Here is a 24,174-nt window from a genome sequence, read left to right as displayed (position 1 = left end):
AGGGAGCCAAAGCTTTTAATAACAATAACCACCACCACCATAAATAATGAATTCAAGCTCAAGTGTGGAATCCAAAGCTCACTTATGTTTGAAATGGTCAGGGAAGGCTCCAGAGAAAAGGGGCTGAGTGGGCCTGAAGGACGGAGAAACGGAGACCCGATGTGTCGGTGACTATTTCTGTCTGAGAACAGAAGAGAAGAGAGGGCGTTTGAGTACCTGGGCGGAACACGAAAGAAAGGAATTAGCTAACTGCACACTGCATTTCATTTAGATGTGTATTTCTCCAGGGAAAGGATGAGCCACCATAATTGGTGCTGTGAAAAACCCTGACTATATCGTTTGAAGAGAAAAATGACACACACATTGGGTAAGACAACATCTACTGTGCATATACATACTCAAATACGTGGAAAAAGAGAAACCAACTCTATTGCACATATTTAACTGCTAAATAGCTGGACTGATGAACATACTGGAAATTTGCATGACCAGGCCGATTATTTACTGGCAGGCAGTTTAAAGTAATCAAGAAACGACCTCCGATTATTGTTAAGAGGGAAAATACTCCTAAGCCGTCAGACGCTCTTACCTGTCTCTGGGGCCACGTGGCTTTGAGAATGGTCTCTGTTCTGAAGAGTACGAGGAGCTTGCTGTCCTCCTCACTCAGGTGAAACGACTGTCCCAAAATCTGCAGCACGTGGATGCGGGGCCTCACGGGCCATGTGTCGTCAGCACAGAAGGGCCGCAGCCACTCCAGCAAGTCCTCGGAGGACACCAGCTCTTCTCTGCAGGGCAGAATCAGGGGCGAGAAAGGAACTCCTAAGTCTTTGCTTCCAGTAATCAAATATGGTGACTGACTCAAACACTTGCTCGTTGGGTAACTATTTTTTTTTTTCTTATTGAGAGGAAAAATTTAGGTTTTAAACAGCTTAGAGCAAACCATGTTAGGTATTTAAAACTATGTAAAATGAATGTGATTTTTAGACAGTGTCCTATTAAAATGAGTTACATAAAGCAGATAAAAATAATCATTCATCACTATGTCCTTAGCTACTCTATTTCTTACGCAAAGTTTAAGAAGCAGTATGCTTATTTCTATTAACAATACTAACAGTGCCAGGCATTGCTCTAGTAATTTCATATAAACTAGTTGACATTCATACATTACTAGATAACAATAACTATGCAAAGTAGTTATTATAAATTCCATTTTATTTTATAGTACTTTAATTTTTTCTACTTTTATTGAGGTATAATTGATACATAACATTGTATTAGTTTAAGGTGTACTACATATTGATTTGATATATGTATATATTGCAAGATGACTACCATAAGTTAACATCCATCACCTAACAGGGCTATAATTTTTTGTCTTGCTATGAGAACTGCTAAGATCTACTTTCTCAGCAACTTTCAAATATACAGTACGGTACTGTTCACTCTAGTCGCTAAGGTGTCCACGTAAATTCCACTTTATAGATAAGGAATTAGGCCTCATGGAAGTGATACGATATACCCACAAACATCCACAATGGCACAAACCTCAAAGCCCAAGTTCTTCCTGCCACTTTTCTCTGTGATAGAATTTCAACATGGGGTTAGAGTATCAAATTTCATACTACTCGAAAGATAAAATATGAATGCTCAGGTATTAAAGAGCTGTGTGTTCTGAAAGGATTCAGAGAAGAGGATATTTTGTACAACTTTCTATGTAGTATCAGAATCTCTTGTCTTATAATCCCAAGGGGACCATCTCAGAAAAACAACTTATTTGACGCCGAAGTCAATGAATTACTATAGGTAACTGTGAGTAGTATTCATCAGAAGCCTCACTCCCACCAGGCCCTGGACACCCACGGCAAAGCACTGACTTATACAGCTTTGGTTGTAACCACATCCTTACGAGGCTTCCAGTGATAAATCACCTAGGCCAAGTCCCACATTCTACACCCTAACAAGACCACAAGATCTTTTTTCTTTTTTAATTTCTAAGAATAAAATTCTACAATGATACTAAGTATATCTCTTAATATGCATTCTATAATATACCTGTCAATACAATTTTATGGCAATTTAAATTAAAAAACAGAATTTATTATTTGTATTTAGGAATAAAAGAAATTACAATGGACACTTATGGACAATTGGATTAAGGATTTCCTAAACTTACAAAGTCATTTGTTAAGTTTTTTCTATGAGTGTCCTTCTTAATATGTATTAGAAATGGCAAAATTGGGGTACAAAAAAAGTAGAATTCCACAAATATTTCCTGACTATCTACGATGTGCAAAGTTAACAGACAGTAAGATGTACTGGAAAGAACATTTTGTTGGAATTTCATGAACCTGTGAATCCTGGCCCCATCCTTTCCTAACAACTCTAGACAACAATCATGACTATGTCATCATTTTCATTTTATAATTAAGTAGACAAAGGTCCTGAAAGTGTGTTTCTTGGAGTCTGTGAAACCAAGAAAATGTATATAAAGCGCCTAGCACAGTACGTGGCACAGAGGGAGTACTTAATAAAAAGTAACCATTGTAATCAGAATCATAACTATTTTTATTTTTGGCATTATCAAAGTCTGTGCTTGATGACACAGAGATGAAAAAACATATGGCCTCTGCCGTACGCATGGGGTTGTTGATAATTAAAGAAATACAGAAAAGAAAATCATAAAGCACATAATACATCATCTGGCACTAACTTCAATTAGTGGCAACCATGATTATGGAGGGCGTGTGGTCTTACTTGTATGGAATGGGAATGATGAAGGGTTTAGGGCAGCACAGCATGATACGCATGTTAGTGATTAGAGGCTTCGGCGCGCTCAGGCCCTTATGGTGAAGCCCGCAGAGTCGAATGAAGTATAATTCAGAAGGAGAGGAGTTTAAAGCACAGTTTTGGCCTTGAATCTAAGCCAATATAACATAATATGAAGCTGATTTTTTACCCTATCACCCAAGTGCCAAGTGGCAGGCAAGTGGGATGAGCTAGAATGAGAAGCAACTGGAATCATTAAGACCAGCTAGAAGTTACAACAATAACCCAGACTGAACATGGTGACCGAGAATGAAAACAATATTGACAAGAGTAACACTTGTGAAAGCTTACAATGTGCCATGAGTTATATAGCTTCACCATAACCATCTTTCGCATGTATTTTGCGATCATCTCCAATTTGCAGATGAGGAAACAGCCACAGAGAGGTTTAATGACTTGTCCCAGGTCACACAGTAAGTAGCAGAGCCCGTATTTCAACTTGGGCTACATTACTGCCTTGTCAATCACTACATAGTGCCCCTGAACCAAATGGGGGCGTCTTCCAGAACGCTGTGGTAGTGACATTATTCAGATGCTGATGTGATATGGAAACATTATCACACCATTTTCCAAATCATTAAACTGAGCTACACTCCTTTTATACGAGAGCTTATTCTTCAGTTGATAACATTTGACATTTTGGAGGAATCTGCCCTAACTTTTGGTTGATAGTTCAAAGACGTAATAAAACTATGAGAACTCATTCCTGACCCAGAAATGCCAAGTTCTAGAAGCACCTAGCTCTAGATGAGCTCCACCATACGGCCATGTGACTTCTGGAGCTCAGCAAGCACACACAGAAGCAAAAGGCAGCTCTTTGGGAAAGGCTGTCACGGACATTGACTTGACACCCTCCTCAAGCTCTGGGCTGCAAAACAGTTCACATTTATACTTCAATTTGAGCTTCTAAAATCTGAAGTCACTCCCATGATTCCACAAATACACACATACACATACACAGGGATGGGGAGAGGAAAACTGAGAGAAAGCAAGAATTTTGACAAAAGTCTATCAATTGGTAAATCAAAAGAAGAGTATATCAGTATTTTCTTTTTCTTTGCAACTGTTCTGTGGATTTGAAATTTTTCAAGATAAATAGGTAGATGAAAAATAACCAATTATGACTCACAACATAAAAAAAACAAAGTAATTCTATTTTTATAGTATTTTATGTAAGCAAGGAGAGGATTTAATGAGCTTAGGAATAAAAGGAAAACATCACTTCAAAATATATTTACTTTATTATAAAAGTTATACAAGTTATTTTTCCAAGTTAAAAAATAGACAAAAGGGAAGATTTCATAGTTTCACTGCAAATGCATAGATATTTGCTTCCACCTTTTTTCCTATAATGAGGGTTTTTCCTGGGGCGAGGCATGCTATAATACTGCACAGGGTAATCTGGTGCGCTATTTAAAAAATTAACTACTAAAGGAAACACACACATATCCACAAAATCAGTTTTCGCCCAAAAAGATAAGGAGTCACCTGAAATATACAAGTAGCTCTATTAACAGGAAAGAGCAGCAGCAACAAGGACAACACAAATATTTCATAAATGGTTAACTTGAGAAAGTGATATTCTATCATGTCACGCAGCAGGAGAGGGTATTCACAAAACTACAAAGGAATGGAAAAAAATGTCAAGCAAACAGAGGCAATTATCGAATCAAAGCAAAAAGACAGATTGTGAGGATAAAATCAGGTCATCCTTGGTAAAAGTTTGCAGATTCTGCATGACATATACAGGCAGAAATAGCCCAACCTTAAATGTACATGGTTAAGATAGATTAAAAGGCAGAGTAAATATGAAAAGCAATTTATAAATCACAATGCACCAAACTAAAATTATTGTTCTTAATTTTAGAACAATAAGAAATAAGAAAGAAAAGACTGTGTTCAAATAAGAAAAACATGGACCTTTGCAATTTTTTGTAAATAAGTGTAAATGTCATACAATTTGAATGCCTGATGGAAACATAAGGTTACTCTGTTCGGTGTTCTATGCAGAAGTTATAAACTGGCAATCACATTTTTGCACTGGCTCACACAATATATGTCAGTGTTTCAAAATTTAAAACATTTTACACACAACCAGGACTTTCCATCTGCTCTTTGAAAGCTGGAAGATAAGGAAGCACTGGCAGCTGCCTCTTTTAGGCCAGGCAAGGCTGGCCTGAACTGGAGCTGCCCTCAGCCGCCACTGCTGCCTAGCTTCCTAAACCCCGTCCACCATGTTCATTGCCATTACCTGTCTGTTTGGCCTCAGCAGGAAAGGAGTCTGCAAACTCTGATCTGCAAGATGCTCGGTTAGATTAAGAGGAAAGGGAGGGAGGGGATGGATGGGAGGGGCAAGCAAGTCAACACAAAGTGAGCTAAGATGACAAATGTAAACCCTCATACCCTACCTAAGTCCCTACATAAGTCAACTAATGAACTGATCTGGCCACTGCACACACTCTCACCACTACATGCGGAGCTGGGTGGAGCAGACACTGCCCAGGGTAATGTCTTGTATTTATCAGCTCCCATGAAACAAGTGGGGCAACTGGCAAGGAATAAGAAATAACTGCAAAGAAATAAATGCATGATGCATTAAATGGTGTTATCATAGTATAAAACATGTGATTTTTTTTCAAATAATTATCATAATCAAGTCATATAAAAATTCTTAGAAAGGCAATAATTTTGGTGTGCACACAACTCCAATCTCAAATCTTAACTTCGACAGCAGCTAGGAACCACTTTCTGGCTGCTCTTCAACACGTGCCAGTCCAGAATACCTTCCTGAAGTTTATTTATCATTAAAAGCACGGACACCTCTCACTGTAACGAGGCCACAATGGTGGCCATGAAGTCATCAGCACAGCCTGTGGTGGCCAAAACACTGTAGCAGGGGAGTGGGTCCGCTGTCCTGCTGGTGCCGTGGCTGTCAGCAGGGCTCCGTGTCACAGAACATGATGCTCTTACACTGTGGATGCTTCCAGAACAGCTGGAGACTGACTGCCTCACAGGGCACGGGGACCAAAGAGGGACTGGTTTTAATTTGTTCTAGTGGGCCTCTCTCTCTCTCTCTGGATGGTGTATGCCTAACCTAAGAGCATGTAAAGGAAAGAGAGAGAAAGAGAGAGAGGGGGAGAGAGAGCTGACAATGTGTACGAAGAGATGATTTACTATCTAAACAGATGCCATGGAGGACAGTGGATGTTCAAGTTACAGGGCTGGGGCTGAAGGAGGCTTGTTATGGAACCAAGAGGGAGGGTGAGGGGTGCAGAGGCCTGGAGTGGCCTCCTGGAGGTTAGGCAGTCGCGTCAGGCCAAGTAAGCAGTGACCTGACAGGGTTCCTTTAAAAGAGCCTGTACCCCTGCTGCTCTCAGACACACTTGTGGGGGGGGGGGACTGCAGTCTAGGGCCTCAGGTTTAATGTGATTCAAACACTTGCCAGGAATAAAAGCTGTGACTTTGTCTTTCTTCCTCTTTCTCTTTTCTAAGCAAAAACAAATAAACAAACAAACAAACAAATAAATAAATAAATTTCTCTGAAGTTTTTCGTATTAAGAAGCCTTCTTTATTGTGTCCCTGGAATAAAAAGTAAAGATCCTGTTCTGTATCTCCGTTCCCTAATATCCTCCCCTTTGGAAACAGAAGCTTAAAAACACTAGTCTGTATTCAAGAGACCCAAGCTGGAGTCTTCTGTATATCTGGCTGGAAATTCACTACAAAAAGCACTGCCTCCTAATCTTTTTGAGGTGTTCCCAGTGGGACAAGACCGAGAGACCCCACTGGAAGGGGCTGAAAGCAATGCCTGCGAAGACCCCTTTCATCACGTGAGGCCAAGATCCAGGTGGGCTTCACCTGAGAGCAGCTGTGCTGCTGACAGCAGCTCACTGGGGAGCTGCCAGCTGAGGCGGGACAGATGTGCTGTGGCTGGAACGGCAGCAGCTAGATGGCGCCTCCAGAGGTGGCTGAGTGTTTCCTCGAGCAGCACCTCTGCGTGCTGTGCTAGCTGCTGATTCCTCAGCCTGCTTACCATCACCCACCTCCTCCTTCTAACAGACGCTTATTTCTGAGGTCAGGCCCAATGTCATCCCTGTGCCTCCAGCCCGGACCTTCCCAGGGAGAACAGACCACTCCCTCCGCCCCGTTTTCTGCACAGCGCTGACCACTGACTAGGGGCTACGGGCAGGCCGGTCTCCCCTGCAAGGCTCTGGAGTCCTTGGGGCTGGAAGTTATTTCTTCCCCACATTTAAGTCCTCATGACTTAGCATAGAGCATGGCACACAGGAAACATGTAGTAGAAAATTAATAAATTCCTCATTACAATAAGAGGCCTAAAGTAGCCACTGCTGTAGCTCAGGAACTACCTAAAGACCCACAAGCAAAGAGGTTTAGAGAAACTGCGAGAGACGAAAGGCTGAGTAAGGAGAGGGCCCTGCTCGCGATGCTTTCCCAGAGTCCCCGGCATGGCTTACCCTCTGTTCTTTCACTCTAACCCGGGGCACACAGCACTGCATGGAGATGCGCTATAAAGGCACGAGTGCTCAAACTTACAACGTGGAGCCAGCCTGGGTTCCTGGCTCTATTGTCCAGGTCTACGACTCTGGGAAAAGTCAATTTCGCTCTCTGAGCTCTTCTATCCTCGTCTGAAAATGGCAACAACATATGCAGCTGTCAAAAATAATAATCATTGGGCCGACCGAGTGGCTCGTTGGTTAAGAGTGGCCGACTGGCTCACTTGGGAGTGCGAACTCTGGGCAGCAGGGCTGCCAGTTCGGATCCCACATGGGCTGGTGACGCTGTGCCCTTTACAGCTAATATGGTGAACAACAGCTTGACGTGGAGCTGGGCTACTGTGAGCTGCCAGCGACGGCACAGGCTGCAGTGGGGTTGCCGTGGGCTGCCGTAAGTGGCTGTCCAATGGCCGGCGATTGATCTGCCTCAGCCAGGAAGAGTGCAATGACCACAATATCAACATGGGCCAGTGAAGCGACGTCCTCCACAACTAGACTGAAGAACAAAAGGACAGCACCTTGTCTGTTCCCCTTCCCTGATTTCCCAACGCTGTTCCCTCCCCCAATTCCCCAATAAAATCTTAATAATGAGAATCATCATTAAATCTATAAAGACAAATGGAAAAAAGTTATATTGGCAAATAAATAAAATAAAGAAATGCTTACACATTTTGATCCAAACTATATAAAAATGTATCTGTACCTGAACAATAACTACATAGAAGATAATATGCAAATAAAAACAATTATATTACTGAATGGAACTATGGGAAGTTTTCTCAAAGGCTTCTTCATTATCATTATATCACATTTTCCATTAAAAAAAGAAAATCGGGGCAAGGTCTTACAGGGTTGACACACATCAGACACATGACAGGTCTTTGCAAACTCTGGGCGCACTTAGGTGTTAGTTCTTTGGTGCCATTATTCCCACCACTACAACTGCGCCTGAATGAAAAATTCTTTCTAAAATGGCATTAGAGACACCACCTTTCTAGACTTATAAAGCCTATATCCTCTTAATCCTCAGACAAGACAGGTCTAACATATATAAAGCTTTTTAAAAAATAATATGTACCCTCTAGGAATTTCCATGCTTAACCAACACAGCCAACCTCCCAGGGATGTGAGCCCTCCTCCTCCAGGAAGCTCAGGACAGCTCCTCGCCCTGGCGCCTGCGGAAGCGGGTAAGAAGACAGGCTCGCACAGCCAACGAGGCTCAGGGGAGAGGCCAGCGTCCTCCTGGAGCTGCAGGGAAGCACGTGGCTGTGGGAACCGAGTCTCCACCTGCAAAAATGCCCTTAGCTACTCAGCAAGTGCTCAGCTCCAGCTTCGAAAACGTCTAGAAATGCTGCTGAGTCCTGGAAGCTGTGCACGTATGGATGGTACGAGTAACGCTGAGACTCTGCCGAAAGGCATTAAACGAGATGGCAAACGTGTTCTCATCTTACCCCTTGTCCACACTGGCATGGATGGCTGCAACCACACCTTCCAGGACCTGGAGTGGGTCCCCTGGCCCGCCGAGGTCAGCGCTGCCTCCACTGTGAAGGGATAGAGAGAAGACAGATTGAGAAGAGCTCCAGCCCCAGACCCCAGCTGGTGTCCACACTCCGATGAACCCGATGGATGCCGGCAGCAGACACTGCCAGCTCAGAGCCGTCCGTAGTGTGTGCTACCAACGACCCGAGCCCTGGACTGTATGCTAAGGATACGAAAACAAAACGTTTTCTAACCTCAAGGAGCTCACCATCTAATATATGCAGGGTTTTGTATCAAGAGAATAATAAAACCTATTTGCATTTGTCACTTGAAAAACATTCAATACATGAGGTATTTTAAACATTAAATATGTAATAATTATCTAAATTCCCCACTTGACCTGTGATCAAAATACTCATATTTTCATGGTACTTACAGATACCAGGCACTGTTAGCTGCTTTATATATATTCTGCCATTTAATAATCAGGTACTATGATTATGCCCATTGTACAAACGTGAATGCCTGGAACTCAAGTGAATTTCGAAAATACAACAGAAGAAAGGAAAGTTTTAAAGGAGCTTTCTAAATAATTTAAGTTTTATGATTTAAATCAACCACTGGATTCAGATATTTTCAGGCCTTTGCTATTTTATGCCTACGAAATTTTATTAACGTTCTCAAAGGTAAATGTTATGGGCATTTAGGAATTTCAATAGGAGTTTCTTTTCTTTTGAAAAAGCGGCAGCTGACCTCCTGATGGTCCCTTTCCTCGGTGCTAAAAGACTTAGCTCACATTTATTGAATGTCTTCTGCGTCCTTACGATAACAGTTACAAGATCAGAACCAAATCTTTAGTAGCAGAACTGGGTGAAAGGAAGAAGATAGCAGTATACTTTATGTCAGAATTTTATAAATGTAAAAATATCACGTCATGTTTTATTTTAATTATTAATGAAAATGCAATTTTTTGTAAATAAGCTAAGTTCTTCAAAGCACTAATGTTTCAGAATGCTTATTTTTGTGAGTTTCATCTAAACTTTGGTTTAGGAAACAATAAAAAGATAACCATGCATCAAAAGATACAAAATGTGGCAAACAAGTATCTTTCCTCATTTGAAAGAGGAAAGTGGTCCTTATCACCACCACCATCAAAACATAATACTAATAGAACAAAGTTTTATTAATTTGGCATTTATTATTTCTAAAAAAAGTCACATTTTATTTCTCTCTATATAAAATTATCAGATACCTCAGAGTATTAAGGTGAAAACCGTCTGAAGCTGGGAAAATTAAACTGATAAAGGCTCATTTGATTTCAGCTGCTGAAAACTGACATGCATTTAGTCAAAAAGTTCCTCAAGAGCAATACAGAATTACAAAGAATGCTTAAAAGCAGAATGAATTAAACACAACTAAATCTTTTTTAGCCTAATTGTATTATTCACAGAAAGCACTTGATGCCTCATTATTTTCTTAGCTTAACCTTCCCCCTTTTTTCTAATCCTCTTGGATGTGCTCCCATCAAGACTCCAGCATATCAGCGTAAAGTTAGAATTCCTCAATTGTGGGGCTTATTTTTGCCATTCACTGCAGGTAAATAATGTCTTAAGACGCTTAACAGATGTCTAAGCTCTTCAGTATATGATTAACCTTGCCTCATGCAGTTCAAAAAAATCTCTGGGAACCGTTTTCCCCGCTGCTACAAAGAAGGGAAATTACAAAAGGCAAGACCTAAAAAAGCCACCCTGAGGTCACATGACAGTCTGACACTTAGCTGCTTCCCACGCCCATTTTGGCCTTTCCCTTATTTCAAGAATAATTTGGGGGGAGGGGTGTCTAACCGAAAATGAGCTAGTTTCTTGACACATCACACACAGTGCCAATAATGAAACATTTTCATGGTTCTCTGTTCTCAAGACATAAGACTTTGAGAAATCTACTAAAAATATCTCTCACTCTTATAAAGTACCTCCGAGGTTACAAAGTGCTTATGCATGCATGATGGTGTTTTATCTTTGTTACAACCATGAAACAAGCACTGTATTATTGGCAAAATGTCACCTCCAGTTTTCCTCAACGGCCGTGTCACAGCTTACCTCAACGCAGAGATGATTTTCTTTACTGCACTGTGTACTATGTCCTTGGGCGAGACGTCCAGGGGGCCGACGGCCACCTCCAGCAGCTGCTGGATCACCCTCAGAGGCTGGCCATCTAAGCACATGGCCACAGCTTGCTCGTGGAGTCGTCCTCTGTCTGAGCGGGACAGATCGTACAGATTACTGTACTTCCGCAGTAGTTCCTAAAAAGAAAAAAACAATGTGGTATTCAACATCTAACTATCCGACAGAAATTAAATGTCTGCATGTTCACAGTGGACCATTTTGCAGGTTTCTCAGAACAAATCCATCACAACCACAACCCCCCGAAAAACGTGCAGCAGTTGTCAAGAACCTGGCTTGGCCACTTCTTAGTGGGCCTTTGTGCCCTCAAATTTCAGTATCTGTAACGCGAGGATGACAATAGCAGGGTCCTGTGAGTAGAGGGTGCTGTGAACATCACGCGAGGAAACATAGCACAACGTTAGGCACCAGGTAGCGCTCACAAGTGCCAATTTCCCTGTTATTGTGACTGTGCTCCAACCACCTAACGGCTGTAATGTACCGAGCCTCTTCATGAACCCAGGGGTGGAGCATATGTTATCTAATTCAATGCTTATAATAACCCCGCAAGGAGCTATCATCACTCCATTTTATCAACAAGGAAACTGAAGGCCAAAGATGTGAGTGTGCCTGAAGCCACACGGCTAGGCACTGAGGGAGCAGGATTACAATCTGGAAGTCGGCTCTCCCCAGTCCCCAGGTCACACTGCCTGTCCCTCCATGATAATACCTGTAAAAACCACCGTTTAAGAGACAGGACACAAACTCACTTTCAGCACACCCATATGGTCAGTTCGTGCTAATTACACTGTCCAGGCTATTCAGTCTCAGACGTACTCCTGAACACACTGTTTCGTCTTCCGAAACAGCCACGTGACATTAAATGCATCTTTCAAAGCAACCACGTGATATTAGATGATGCTAAAGAATTACTGTTAGCGATTTTTTATTGTGATAATGTTGTAGTGGTTATGTTTAAAGGTGTCTTTTAGAAGTAGATACGGAGGTATGTATGGAAAAGGTGAAATGCTGACTGGGCTTTTCTATGAAATAACCCACAGGAGCATGGCGGCAGGTAGGAGAATGCATGAAGTGAGACGGGTCACATTCTGATCACTGTTGAAGCCGGGAGCTGGGCGCATGTGGTTTTGTTTTATATTTTCCCCATGGTGAAACTTTCTATTAAAAATAAAAATGCCTGTGAGTTAGGCAGGGTAATGGCTAATACCCTCCCTGAGACAAGAGGAAACCGAGTGTCCAGTGGATGAAGGTAGACGCTGCTAACCTGGAGTTCTAACATATTCTTTCACTGGTATATAATGAGAGGTTAAAATCAAGGCCTAAACTTAAAAGGGACACGTGTATGACATTCAGCGTTTATTTCCAGCATTTGCTATGAAAGGTGGCGTAATAAAATCAAATAATGTCCAATTTAAGAATCAGAAGAGTCTATTACGGACCAGCCAGGGTCTGACTGAACAGCATTTGCAAGTAGCCACTTGGTGCCTTTAAATGAACAAATGCTCTTTTTGCTAATAACCTTCTTGGCCCCAGTGCACTGTTCTAGCCATTGAAAGACAATACTTGTTCCAAGGAGACTAACGACAACTCTCCAGATGTGAATATAGCATATTCAATTAAAAATATTTTAAATTTTAAATTTTTTTATTAAATGAAAAAATTTCATACTAATAAGTATAAATCACTTTTACTTGAAGAGTCAAAGTTTAGCCCATTTGTTGTAATTATGGATTATAGCATTGTAAATGCCAGCAGGATAAAATCAAGGTTGGTACAGACGATTTGTTCCCTGCCACAGCTTCTCTACTGCTCATGCCATTTAATGTTATCCATTAGAGAGGCTAAAAGACACTGAAAAATACAACATGAAATAAAAAGTGCTATCAGACTTCTGAATTCTTCCCATTATCTCTTCCATGAGGGGTTTGCATTTATTGTCTCAGACAAATTCTGACATCTTCCATTTGTTCATTATCTGAACTCCTCTCCACTGACTGGTCTTTCTAGTCAGGAATATGTTTTACAAGCTAAGAATACTGGTCAATAAACATGTGAAGTCTAAAGTTAGTGGCCACTCACAAGTTCACTGACCGTAGCATTAAAGGGGTAAATGGAATATTATTTATATAGCTAAACATTGTTTTCACCTATATGAAAACAATTTATTGATTTTTCAGCTTCTCCATATGGGAAAGACGACCTAAAACTCCCACGACCCTGTCTCATGTGACAAAACAGAACGAAAGCTCTAAGGAGCACAGAGTCTCCTCGCAGTCCTAAAAGACTGGTCCTTCGAGGACCTCGTCGTGGGCAGGGGCTCCCAAGTCTCATGAGAGTGGCTTCTGAGACACCATGAGGGTAGAAACCCACTAGGAACGGTCCTGCAAGCAAAAAATTTCATACCAATAATAAAGTTATATTGGAAACACACAACATAAAAACAGGATGAGTACACACAATTTAAAAAAACTACTGACACAGGCATGGGTGGTTATTTGATTTTTTTCTAAAAATTAGAGGACAAATATCTATTATTCCTCAGTTAGGGAGCCTCACACGGACCGGCTAGACGTGGAGTTGGCAGACCACTGTCGCCGCCGTCTCGGCTTGCACAAGCGCTCCCGCCCACACCTCCCACCTCCTCACCTCCTCCTTCCAGGCTAGCGACTGTGCGCCGTGGCCTAAAACCCTTTTTAGATAAATGAAAGCCCCGCTGACAGCCAAGCAATAATGAAGAAGTTGAAGGACAAAGGCTTGAGGACCCTTTCCAAGGATATCTGCACCACGGAAAACCCTGGTAAAACCGCTAACGTAGCTTTAAAGGATAAATGAAAGAATACGCTGATACTATCTGAGTGGCTGAATCTAGCACAGATGTTTTCGCTTCATTACCTGCTCACTGTTCTTCAGAGAAACGATGAAGCTGTGGTTGAGGGTTTCCAGGTGAGCAAGCGACTTCTCCAGGTGACTCAAGGCATCTGCGTAGGTCACCTTAGAATCACTAGCTTGTGGAACGTCCTCTTCTGAATTTCTTTTCTTTGGCTTCTCAATAAACTGTTTGACTGTCTTCATAGCCTTCCTAGTCATCTCTTTACGTTCTTCCACAGATAGCTTTAACAACAACAACAAGGTATTGAACAGTGAGACAAACCAGCCCTGCATCATTAGATAGGGCCTATTTAGTAAGGCAGCAGCGAGACAGAGGCAACAAAAGAGGTGTTTTAACACATACAACCTTAACCAATTAGTAGGACTTCTGTTGTATTAGTTTTTCTTCTGTGAAGAAAACAAAAACAGTGAGGCACCTGTTGCACTATTAAATTAGTGAACAGCGACTTTTAAAACTGCTAATCCCCAGCAGCAGGCAGCATTATGATAAAACTAGTATTCAGATAGATTACTGGTTACAGTGCCAACATGAGGAATCACTTCCACAAACAAAATTCCCAGTTCTGATCATTTATTATAAGGAAAGAATTCAAAAGGATGACATAGTCTAGGCGTGAAGATTTTAACCGGAAAAAGAATAGAAAACTTCAAAAGCAATCTAATTGCCTGATATTAAGAGAAATGATAAGTAGCTTACGATAAATTACTAGCTAAAATATTATGCAGTCATTTAAACTGGCATTATAAATAAGTACAGCCATTTGCAAAGTGTTTACTATAAAATGCTCAATTTTAGGAATCAGAAATCATAAAACTGTCCCTATCACACTTACATTACAATCAGAACTATACCTGTGCATATGGCTGCAGACAAAAATGCACACACACACACACACACGTACAAACACAAAAACATTAGTGACTATTTAAAGTGTTGGGATTATGAGCAATTTTGTTCTCAACTTTCCAAATTTTCTATAATAGCGTGTTCACTCATTTACTCACCAAGTACTTATTGAATTCTGATATGTGACAGTCACTCTGTTAGCTATGCAGGTGTTATATTTTTGTAATACTATTAAAAATATTAAGCTCACTTAGTCTCAAGAATACACAATTAAGCCTAAATTTAACTCATTTTAATGGAGGCACCATACACCTCTGAGCCTTTTTAATCCCCTTTGATTTGTGCTGCTTATGATCCTGGATTTTAGCTTCTTGTCAACTACTGAAGCACAATTTTACCACAGCCTGAAGAGGACTTTTTGTTGATTTAAAAAAAAACAACAGATAAAGAGTCCTAAGACAAAATTTTATGTTTCCTATTAAATTTCTTAAAATTTTCTTAAAATGGGTCACTGTATGCCTCTGATTATTCTGAAAAGTGGGCACAGGCGTCCTGATAAACATGGCACCAGTGACCACAGTGGGTGGGGTGGGGGGACGTCCCCCAACCCTCCATTTCCCAGCAGTTCCCTTGATGTCATTCTACATAAAACTAATGTTTTATAATAGAAATGGCTGACATTTTCTTAATCCCACAGAGATACTGGTAAAAGCAATAATTTTTACTACCTGGGTGACTAGGCTAACTTGGCGACATGCTTAGTTTTTGCATCTGTAAAATTTGGAAAATGTCACCTACTATATAATGTCATTTTTAAGACATTAAATGAGATAATACATAAAACAATCAGCAAAATGTCTTACAGTAAATGTTCAATACATGGAAGCTGGAGTTTAGTTTGACCATATGTGACACACAGGCCATCCTCTACCTGTTAGGTTTTTATCTTCAGAATAAATTTGTCCTGTAATTCAACTCCCGTTTGGGAAAGCCTTTTTTAAGCTCCCCGAGTTCCTTAGCAGGGTAGTCAAAGCGGGCCCCACGCTAACCCTCCAGGCCTCAGGGTATATTTATTGTAAGCCACACCCAGAGCTCCAAGCACACAGACTTTTCACCATTTGCTGGTGTCATTAGGCATCCCACTGTCTCAACAAAATGCTCGTCTCTTTCTTCTTCACAAGGCCAACTCCTAGTCATGTTTCAGTATCAAGACATCCCGGACTGAATAGTTTCTTCAGCCTCGACAGCCCATGGGCAAGCCCGCTGCTCCCACATCCCAGGGCACCACCCATGCCTCACACATGCATCCTCTGACGGCCCAGCGTGGCCGAGTCTGGGCCTCAGTGAAGTCCCTGCTGCTGGAGAACTGGTTGGTGGCCCGGAGTGGTGAGTGTTTTTCAGAGTTCAATTTTTTTACCTCATCACAGGTGTCATCAGAAAAGATTTTATTTCCTTATTTTTATTGTCTTTTAAAATAACTAAATAACCTGACACTTAAAAGAATATAGAGTGTAAAACAAATGGAACCCTAAGTTAATTTTCCTGAAAGCGCGGGGACCTCTAAGATGCAGAACGGTATTCTGATAAAAGATGGATGGGCTTTTATCTGCCTCAGCATTTAAGCTTTTCACCTCTTTACTTTGTAAATACAGGTTTATTGCTGAAAAGACTATAGGGTGAGTGTAAGGGATATACGTTGAACACTGAATTTACAGCTAGTAGACTTACTTTCTTTAAAATCTGTGATGGAGGGAAAAGGCAAAAGAAAAAAAAAAGATTGACAAAATGTACCAGAGTGAAAAATAGCAATTTCTTCACTAATCCTAGTAACCACAAAGTGCTTTTATTCTTAACCTTCTTTTTTGAAGCCTGCACAATTAGCACGTCATTCATACACATCATTATTATAATAATCATTCAAAGATTTTGTAAAACTCTTCTCTGACAGCAATTTGCAACTGCTATTCTAAAAATGTGGATTTTGTAAAAAAACTAAGGGCTAAATTGTTCTACCACTCAATCAATAGGTATTGAGCATCTACTTTCCAGGCCCTGTGGAAAAACGAGATAAAAACACGAACTGAGCTCAGATAAATCACATTTGGTATAAGAGATAAGATGGTGGGAAGGGGAAGAAAATTAATGCATCACCCACGATGTCTGCAAATCTTACTGTGTCTACCTTTAAGACATATCTAGGCTCCACTTAATTCCCACCACCTTTACTGACACCATTCAATTCCAAGCCACCGTCCGTCACCTCTCACGTACTATAATGATCCTAATTGTCCCCGAATGTGGCAGAGTGTGGGAATCACCAAACACAAGCGTTCCAAGGACTGCCCCGCATTTGCCCATCCCCTGGCATCTGGATGAGCCGTGCCCCAGCCTGTGAAATCTGAGGAAAGGAGGTATGTCACTTCGAAGCCAACGCCACACGTATCATTAGCCAGGCTCCCTTCTTTCCCAGGCATAGGAGGGCGCAGGTCCAAGATGGCACCAATACAAAATGGTGGAACGTCCACTGGCCTGGACCCCCAGGGACTGCGTGGTACAGAGCCCGATGCCATCTCTTATTGGAACAGGAGTATGAGGGAATGTGAACCTTCGTTGTGTTAAACCACTGTGATTCTGGGTCATCGGGTACTCCAGCGTTACCTAGTAGTAGAGGGATACTTGACAAACACAAATCTAGTCCTGTCACTCTGCTCAACTCTATTTAATGGCTTCCCAACGCTCTCAGAATGAAACCCAGTCTCCTATGCCCTGGCAGGCCCTACAGGATCTGCTCATCACCTCAGCCACCTGTGTGGTCCTACATGCGCCCTGCTCTACGCTCCCCTCCAAGCACCCCGGCCTCCTGGCGGTCCCTCTGTGACGTGCTCCCCGCCAGGTGCACTCGCAGCTCACGCCTGTGCTTTGCTCACGCCCCTTCTCCTGACCCTGCACTGCTACTTCTTCAGAACCGATATGCTGTGTTTTTACTTGCTTTACTGGCTGTCACTGTTATATTCCTGGAACCCAGAATGGTGGTGCAAACATAATAAACGCTCAATTTGTTGAATGTATAGTGGATGAAAGACATTTTAAAAAGGCAGAAGAGCAAAAGCAGAGCTGCAGAAGAGGGAACGCTATGGTGCATGACGACCACCAGTGAGCGCGCCAGTGCAGGTCGGGCGGGGCTGTAAAGCGCCAGACGGAAACACACCAGGCTTCGCAGGCCACACGTGCCCTCTGTGGCATGTGCTTCTGATTGGCTGGCTGGCTGGATGGTTAGCTTGCATAGTCCTTTAAAAAGATGTAAAACCCATCCAAGCTAAGGGCAGTGGGCTGAATTTGACCTTAGGCCATAGTTTACTGAGCCCCTGACCTGTAATAGTAAAAAGCTACAGCTGCAAAGATGAACTGAGAATAAACTGTATGTGGCCCGAGTGCCAAGCTGGCTGTGGAATCTGAGCTGCGGGAACGCAGACGGCACGCGAAGCAACAGTATACCGAGGACACTCGTGCTCGGCTCCTGTTCACAAACGCACTGTAGGAGAGCCTTATTCCAAAGAAAAATGTGGAGCCACAGGTGTCTGAGGAGAAAATGCCGTCCTTCCTCTGGCCTCTCGTTGCCTGTCCCTCTGGTGCGTCCAGCGCTTGGTCCCGTGAAGCCGTCCCTGGCGTCACCTCCCCGGGTCAGACACCACTCCTACAGGTCCCTGGAGCACAGTGTGCTCTCCCGTAACACCAAACGCACACGTGGTTACAATGGTCTGGCTGCCTGTACCTCTGACCAAGCAATGGGATCCTTCAGGGTAGAGACTGTGCGTTTGAAATCTCTGCATCCCCAGCACCCAATACAATGCCTAGCACATTGCAGACAGAGAGGAAACAGCTGCGAAGTTACTGAACGGCTCAAATCAACATCAGGGGGAAAAAAAACCCTTAGAAGTGCCATGAAATCAACATGTCCCCAGAAACCCGTGGTCCAGAATGCGCCAAGCCAGTGCCTCTGCAATACCCTGCTCCTATAAGAGGGCCTGATGAGACTAAACTTGCAAACGGACATTTTGAAGGACTTGAAACAAAAATAAACTGGGCCCAGATGCATACCATCAGGACAATGCCAGTCCGTCCGTCGTCATCAAAGTCTCGCAGGAAGGGACACAGGACATTACACGAGTAGTGACTGTCAGTGTATTCGTTCGGGAGACATCCACTGAGTGTAGCAGCACATGTGCCTTAGGCTGGGTGCTGGCTACACGGACAAAGTTAGATGAGACCCTGCCCCTGGGTATGTCAAAGCTCGGTTGGAAATCCAGAGAGAAAAAGGACTTTGCACAGAAGCACGATCGTTACAAAACCGCAACTGGGTAAAGAAGAGATGCTACAGAGAGGCTTAGATGGAGCCCTTGTCCCGACGGGAAGTGAGGGGCTGGGGGGGCTGCTGAAGGCGGCTAAGGGGCTACTTCTCGGAGCACTCGGGAGTGAGCGGGCGCTAAGACAGGAAAAGGAGACGTCAAGAGGTCACAAGGTCACAGGAGCAGGAGGGGAGCCTGGGGGAGAGGCAGCTTGTCTGGAGGCAGAGCACCAGGCAAGGCTTGTCAGAGAGCGAGGAAGACGGAGCAGCGGTGACCGCGCGGAGGCCCGCATGCCAGGCCCGTGGGACAGGTCTTTGTCATCTATCTTCACGCCTGGGAAGGGATGAAAGAAAGGATCTTAAGCAGAAGAGTGACACAATTAGCACTGCCATTTTCAGGTATTGGCTTCATTTAAAAGTCACCGCACAACTTTCATTATGTGCAGCACTTTAAGGCTGATAAATCTTGCTGAGCAGATACTTTTTTTTTTCTTTTTAAAATGAGCATAGCATGACTTAGACAATAAGGCTGATATTTAGGAAACAGCGGGTGACTTAAAACCCGCTTGCTACCTACCGTCAGGTGGAAAAATCAAGGTTTGCATACTGTTTACATTGCTAACAGCAGCTAAATAAAACAACGGGAAAATCAAGAGCATAATTATTGTATTCACATGTTTTGTAACATCAGTTAATTTGAGGGATTGAAAAAACATTATTTGACTAATAAAGGATAGATAGATAGATAGATAGATAGATAGATAGATAGATAGATAGATGATAGATAGATAGATATCCACTGGTTTTGGTCTCCATGTAAAACATCACCCGACTTTTCTTGCATTTCTTCTCCTTTGAGCACTAACGCTTGAACCCTTACCATATGCTTGGCCCAGTGCTGGCGCAGGGGTGCAAATGTAAATGAAGACACAGTACATACCTTTGAAGAATATACATGCTGGTGGGAAAGCCAAACACAGAAATAAAGACTCGTAAAATGCAAAAGAAGCATAAATTAGGTATGTGGGTGCACCCAGGAAAAAAGTGTCTTAGAAAGACAAGTGTTTACAAAGGCGGGAACGCGGGAACACAGGCTTGAAGAATGAGAGGCTCCTGTGGGAAGAAGTGGGCGGGGAGGGTTTCAGGCGGAGAGAACAGCAGGGCGACTGAAAGGCTTTTACAACAGAGAACGTTCTGTGGCTGAGACTCTCCACCTTCTACTGTGCTCCAAACACCCAGGGACGGAGCATTCCCACACCAAGGACAGTAGCTCACTACTCAGGGGAGTGGAGGAGTGGGACAAAGCGGCAGCTGATAGTATATTTGGGGAAATCGGGAAAGAATTGTTTTTCAAAGAGATCAAATGTCCCAGGAGTCTGATCCCCCATAGCCCCTCCTCAATCTCACTGCCAAAAACATTAGACACCCCTTCTCCTCCGCTCTGGCTCCCACGCCAAACCTGGAAAGTCGCTGTTCTGGGGTAAGGGAAAGGGTCCGTGTAAAGGGAAGGTCTGGGTGTGTTCAGGCAGGGGCTGTCCTGCAGGGGACGAGGGGTACCGGAGGGCTGGGTCCCCACGGGGCATGCTGGGAAGCCAACACACTCTCCTTTAGGCCAGAGGCCTTCACACTGGGAGGGGTAAGCACGCCACCCGCACACACAGTCGTCTCAAAGGGCGCACAAGTGTAGACAATTTCAAGGGAGTTGGTTTCTAAATTTTCACTTTCTATAAATGCTCTTTCATAAACTGATCTCTTGAGAACATGCCAGAAGTCAGGTGTCCAATCTCAACAAACCTTTGGCAACGGGCCTGCCTCCACTCACACGAGAAAGGCCTGGATACTTCCTGCGCCAGACTTGGCTAGGTCGTCCTGGATTCTACAAAGCTCCGGAGTACCACACAAAGGGATATTTAAAATACTGGTGTGTGACAGGACTCCAACGTCTGGGTAACAAATTTCTTTACGCATGTCACAAGGTTTCCAACTCTTTACTTTCAATAAAATTTATGAAGAATCAAATTGAGTTGTCAGCTGATAAATCATTAAAAATAATTTTTAACAATAGATCACTATTTGGCGCTGATAACCTGGAGAGCATTCAAAGAACTGAGTGGCACTGCTATGACAAATACCTTCCCCACCCACTTATGTGAACAAGGTTTTTAAATATTCATATCTGTAAAAATGTAAAATGGAAAGAACTGATGTTGAATGCACTCTCAATCTAGCAATAAGTGATAGTCATCCAAGGGCACATATTTTAAGAACAGTGTTTAAAGCCCTACCCACCTCATTAAGATGTACATTTTAAACACAATTTTATTTTTATAAATATTTATCAAAAATTTAATGTTTCTGGGCCGGCCGAGTGGCGCGTTTGTTAAAAGTTGGCTTGGGATGCCAGCTCTGAGCAGCAAGGCCCCGGTTTGGATCCCACATAAGGGCCAGTGACGCTGCGCCCTCTACAGCTAAGATGGTGAACAACAGCTCAACCGGGAGCTGGGCTGCTGTGAGATGCTGGCAACGGCGTAGGCTGCAGCCTCTGCTGCAGTGGGCTGTCGTGAGCTATCGTGAGTGGCCGGCAGCCGGCGTGAGCTGCCATGAGCCGCCATGAGTGGCCATCCAATGGCCGGCGAGCGACTGCCTCACCCGGGACGAACACAATGATAATACCAACATGGGCCAGTGAAGTGACGTCCTCCACAATTAGACTGAAGAACAAAAAGACAGCAACTTGTCTGTTCTCCTTCCCCCGATTCCCCAGCACTGTTCCCCTCCCCCATTTGTCTGTTTCCCTTCCCTGACTCCCCAATGCTGTTCCCCTTCACCAATTCCCCAATAAAAAAACCTTAAAAAAAATTGTAATGTTTCTATGTTGATCTAATCTAATGTATACTGCAATAATTGCAACAGTAACTCAATACAGGGTAATCTTTTTTTTTTAAATCTTAGAGCCCTATGGTCACAAGAAAAACTTTAAATGTTAATTTCTATTTATGTAATTATTTTGATGCAGAGAAACAAGACTTTAAAGCATAAAAATATGGCATTATGATAAAATTAAATGAAAATAAACTGCGAAAACTTTGCACAAAACGACCCTGCCCAAACTCCTTCATCAAGAAACGACCAAATTCTAGGATGACTTTGAGCAGTGACCACAGGGCCTCTTAGAAGGCTTGAGAAGCTCAGTGCTGCCGGTAGACGTTAGTTTGTTCCAGCCAAAACCTGGTGATGGGCCCACAGGCCCCTGTGCCCCTAATAGAGCAGTCACCTTAGAAAGCTTGCAGTTCTACATCCCGGCTTGTCTCTTGGAGATGGAAAGCTTCTGCCACCCACAACTGTCTCCTCAAGGACCCTGGAGCCATCTTTTAAAATGCAAGTGCCTTGCTACAATTTGCACATCTTCTATCATAAAGATATAAGAAGTTTGTCTGTCTTCCAGATCAAACCCAGATGGCCCAGTCACAGGAGCCAGCACCCCGTCCCCCTTTGCTGTCCTTCAGGGCCTTTCTGTAGCACACCCCAGCTTTTAAAAAGTCGCCTGTCTTTGTTTTGGCAAAGTCAGACTCACTTTGTTTACACGGACTCTCTTCCCTACTGCGGTAGTTACCACTGAATAAAATATGTCTTTACCACCTTTAACCAGAGTCTGGCTTTATGTCTCTTGACAGAAGAAACAAAGTAGGAATGGTTTGAGAAAAAGAAAAGATGTAGCCTTTCTAACTGCTGAAGATGTGCTTGTGCTAAGGGACAGTGGTAGATATCAAATAGCTATGCTAATATTGTCCTGAATACAAACAGAGCTACATAACAGCTTTCAATTTAAAATGTTGGAAATGACGTCATCCTTTGAAACCACTTAAAATTATGATAAAATTTTTTAGATATCAAGTGCGATGGTCTGAATGTTTGTATCCCCCATCCCTGAATTCATGTTGAAATACTAACCCCCAAAGGTGACAGCATTAGTAGGTGGGCCCTTTGGGAGGTGCTTAAATCCCGAGTGTGGAGCCCTCTCTAATGAGGTGTCTTATAAAAGAGGCTCAGAGAGTGGTGACAGGTTAGCTCAGCTGGTTAGAGCATCATGCTGATAACACCAAGGTTGTCGGTTCGATCCCCGCATGGGCCACTGTGAGCTGTGCCCTCCTTAGGAGTTGACTGTGCCACTGTAGCATGAAAGCAATGTGTAACCAATTGGTTGTTCCCCAATAAAATTAAAAAAAAAAAAAGAGGCTCAGAGAGCTCCCTGGCCCTTTCTGCCATGTGAGGACACAGCCAGAAGGCATGAACTGTGAGCCATGAAATGGGCTCTCTCCAGAACTTGACAATGCCGGCTCCTTCATCTTGGACTTTCAGCCTCCAGAACCATGAGCAATACATTTCTGTCATTTATAAATGTCTTGTCTATAAACTACTCCATCTGTGGTGTTCTGTCCTAGCAGCCCAAACAGACTAAGGCATGGAGTGTGTGAGAGGATAACCAGGTTCCTTTAAATTCTCTTAGGCACGTGAGTAAAAAGGTTCCGGGAGCACAGCTCCCTGAAGTGTGATTTTTTTAAGACCACATGTATTGAAATCGACTGAGCGCACTTCACACATGCAAATTCCTGAGCCGTTAGATTTCCTGACTCAATCTGTGGGATTAGGGCAGGCACAGGCATTGGAGGGAAGAACCCTGTATTTTGCACAAGCTTCTCTTGGTTAATTCTAACGGCCAAGGAAGTGTGTGATGCACTATTGGAAGCTCTCGGTACTTTAAACTTCCAAGTGACTGAAACAGCTGGCCAGTGGTGAAATGGGGGGTATGGCCATAGGTGGCTCCTAGGACTAACGACTGAGGGACAGTGAGGAGGTCACCGCAAGAGCCTAGACAGATGGGGGTGGGGAGCTGAAAGGCGGTGGCAGTTTGGATTTAAATGACATACGTAAAAGACCCAAAAGACACCAATGTGCTGCCCTGAGCTAGCTGCTGGAGCAGGTACTTCCCTTGATGTATGCAGCCATGGAACCTGCCAGGTGACCAGCAGCTTCCAGACTTCTCTGTCCGAGACCCATAGAAAGAAATAGACTGTATAGGAAAATTCAATAATA

The 24,174-nt window shown here is 43.1% G+C and overlaps 1 protein-coding gene across 1 annotated transcript in view; it reads right to left on the bottom strand.

Annotated features, from left to right (window-relative positions):
• NBAS (NBAS subunit of NRZ tethering complex) overlaps positions 1-24,174 on the bottom strand; it is a 302,133-nt gene that overhangs the window by 37,248 nt on the left and 240,711 nt on the right. The window contains exons 45-48 of the mRNA XM_019656632.1: positions 13,892-14,110; positions 10,916-11,118; positions 8,789-8,878; positions 590-785 (exon numbers count right to left, since the gene is read on the bottom strand). Of these exons, the coding sequence (XP_019512177.1) occupies positions 590-785; positions 8,789-8,878; positions 10,916-11,118; positions 13,892-14,110 (708 nt within the window). The remainder of the gene's footprint in view (positions 1-589; positions 786-8,788; positions 8,879-10,915; positions 11,119-13,891; positions 14,111-24,174) is intronic.

This window comes from Hipposideros armiger, unplaced genomic scaffold, assembly GCF_001890085.2.
Source record: "Hipposideros armiger isolate ML-2016 unplaced genomic scaffold, ASM189008v1 scaffold_0, whole genome shotgun sequence".
In the NCBI taxonomy this organism is placed as follows: domain Eukaryota; kingdom Metazoa; phylum Chordata; class Mammalia; order Chiroptera; family Hipposideridae; genus Hipposideros; species Hipposideros armiger.
Note: the sequence above shows the minus strand (reverse complement) of the source record. Positions and strands in the feature narration are given on the sequence as shown.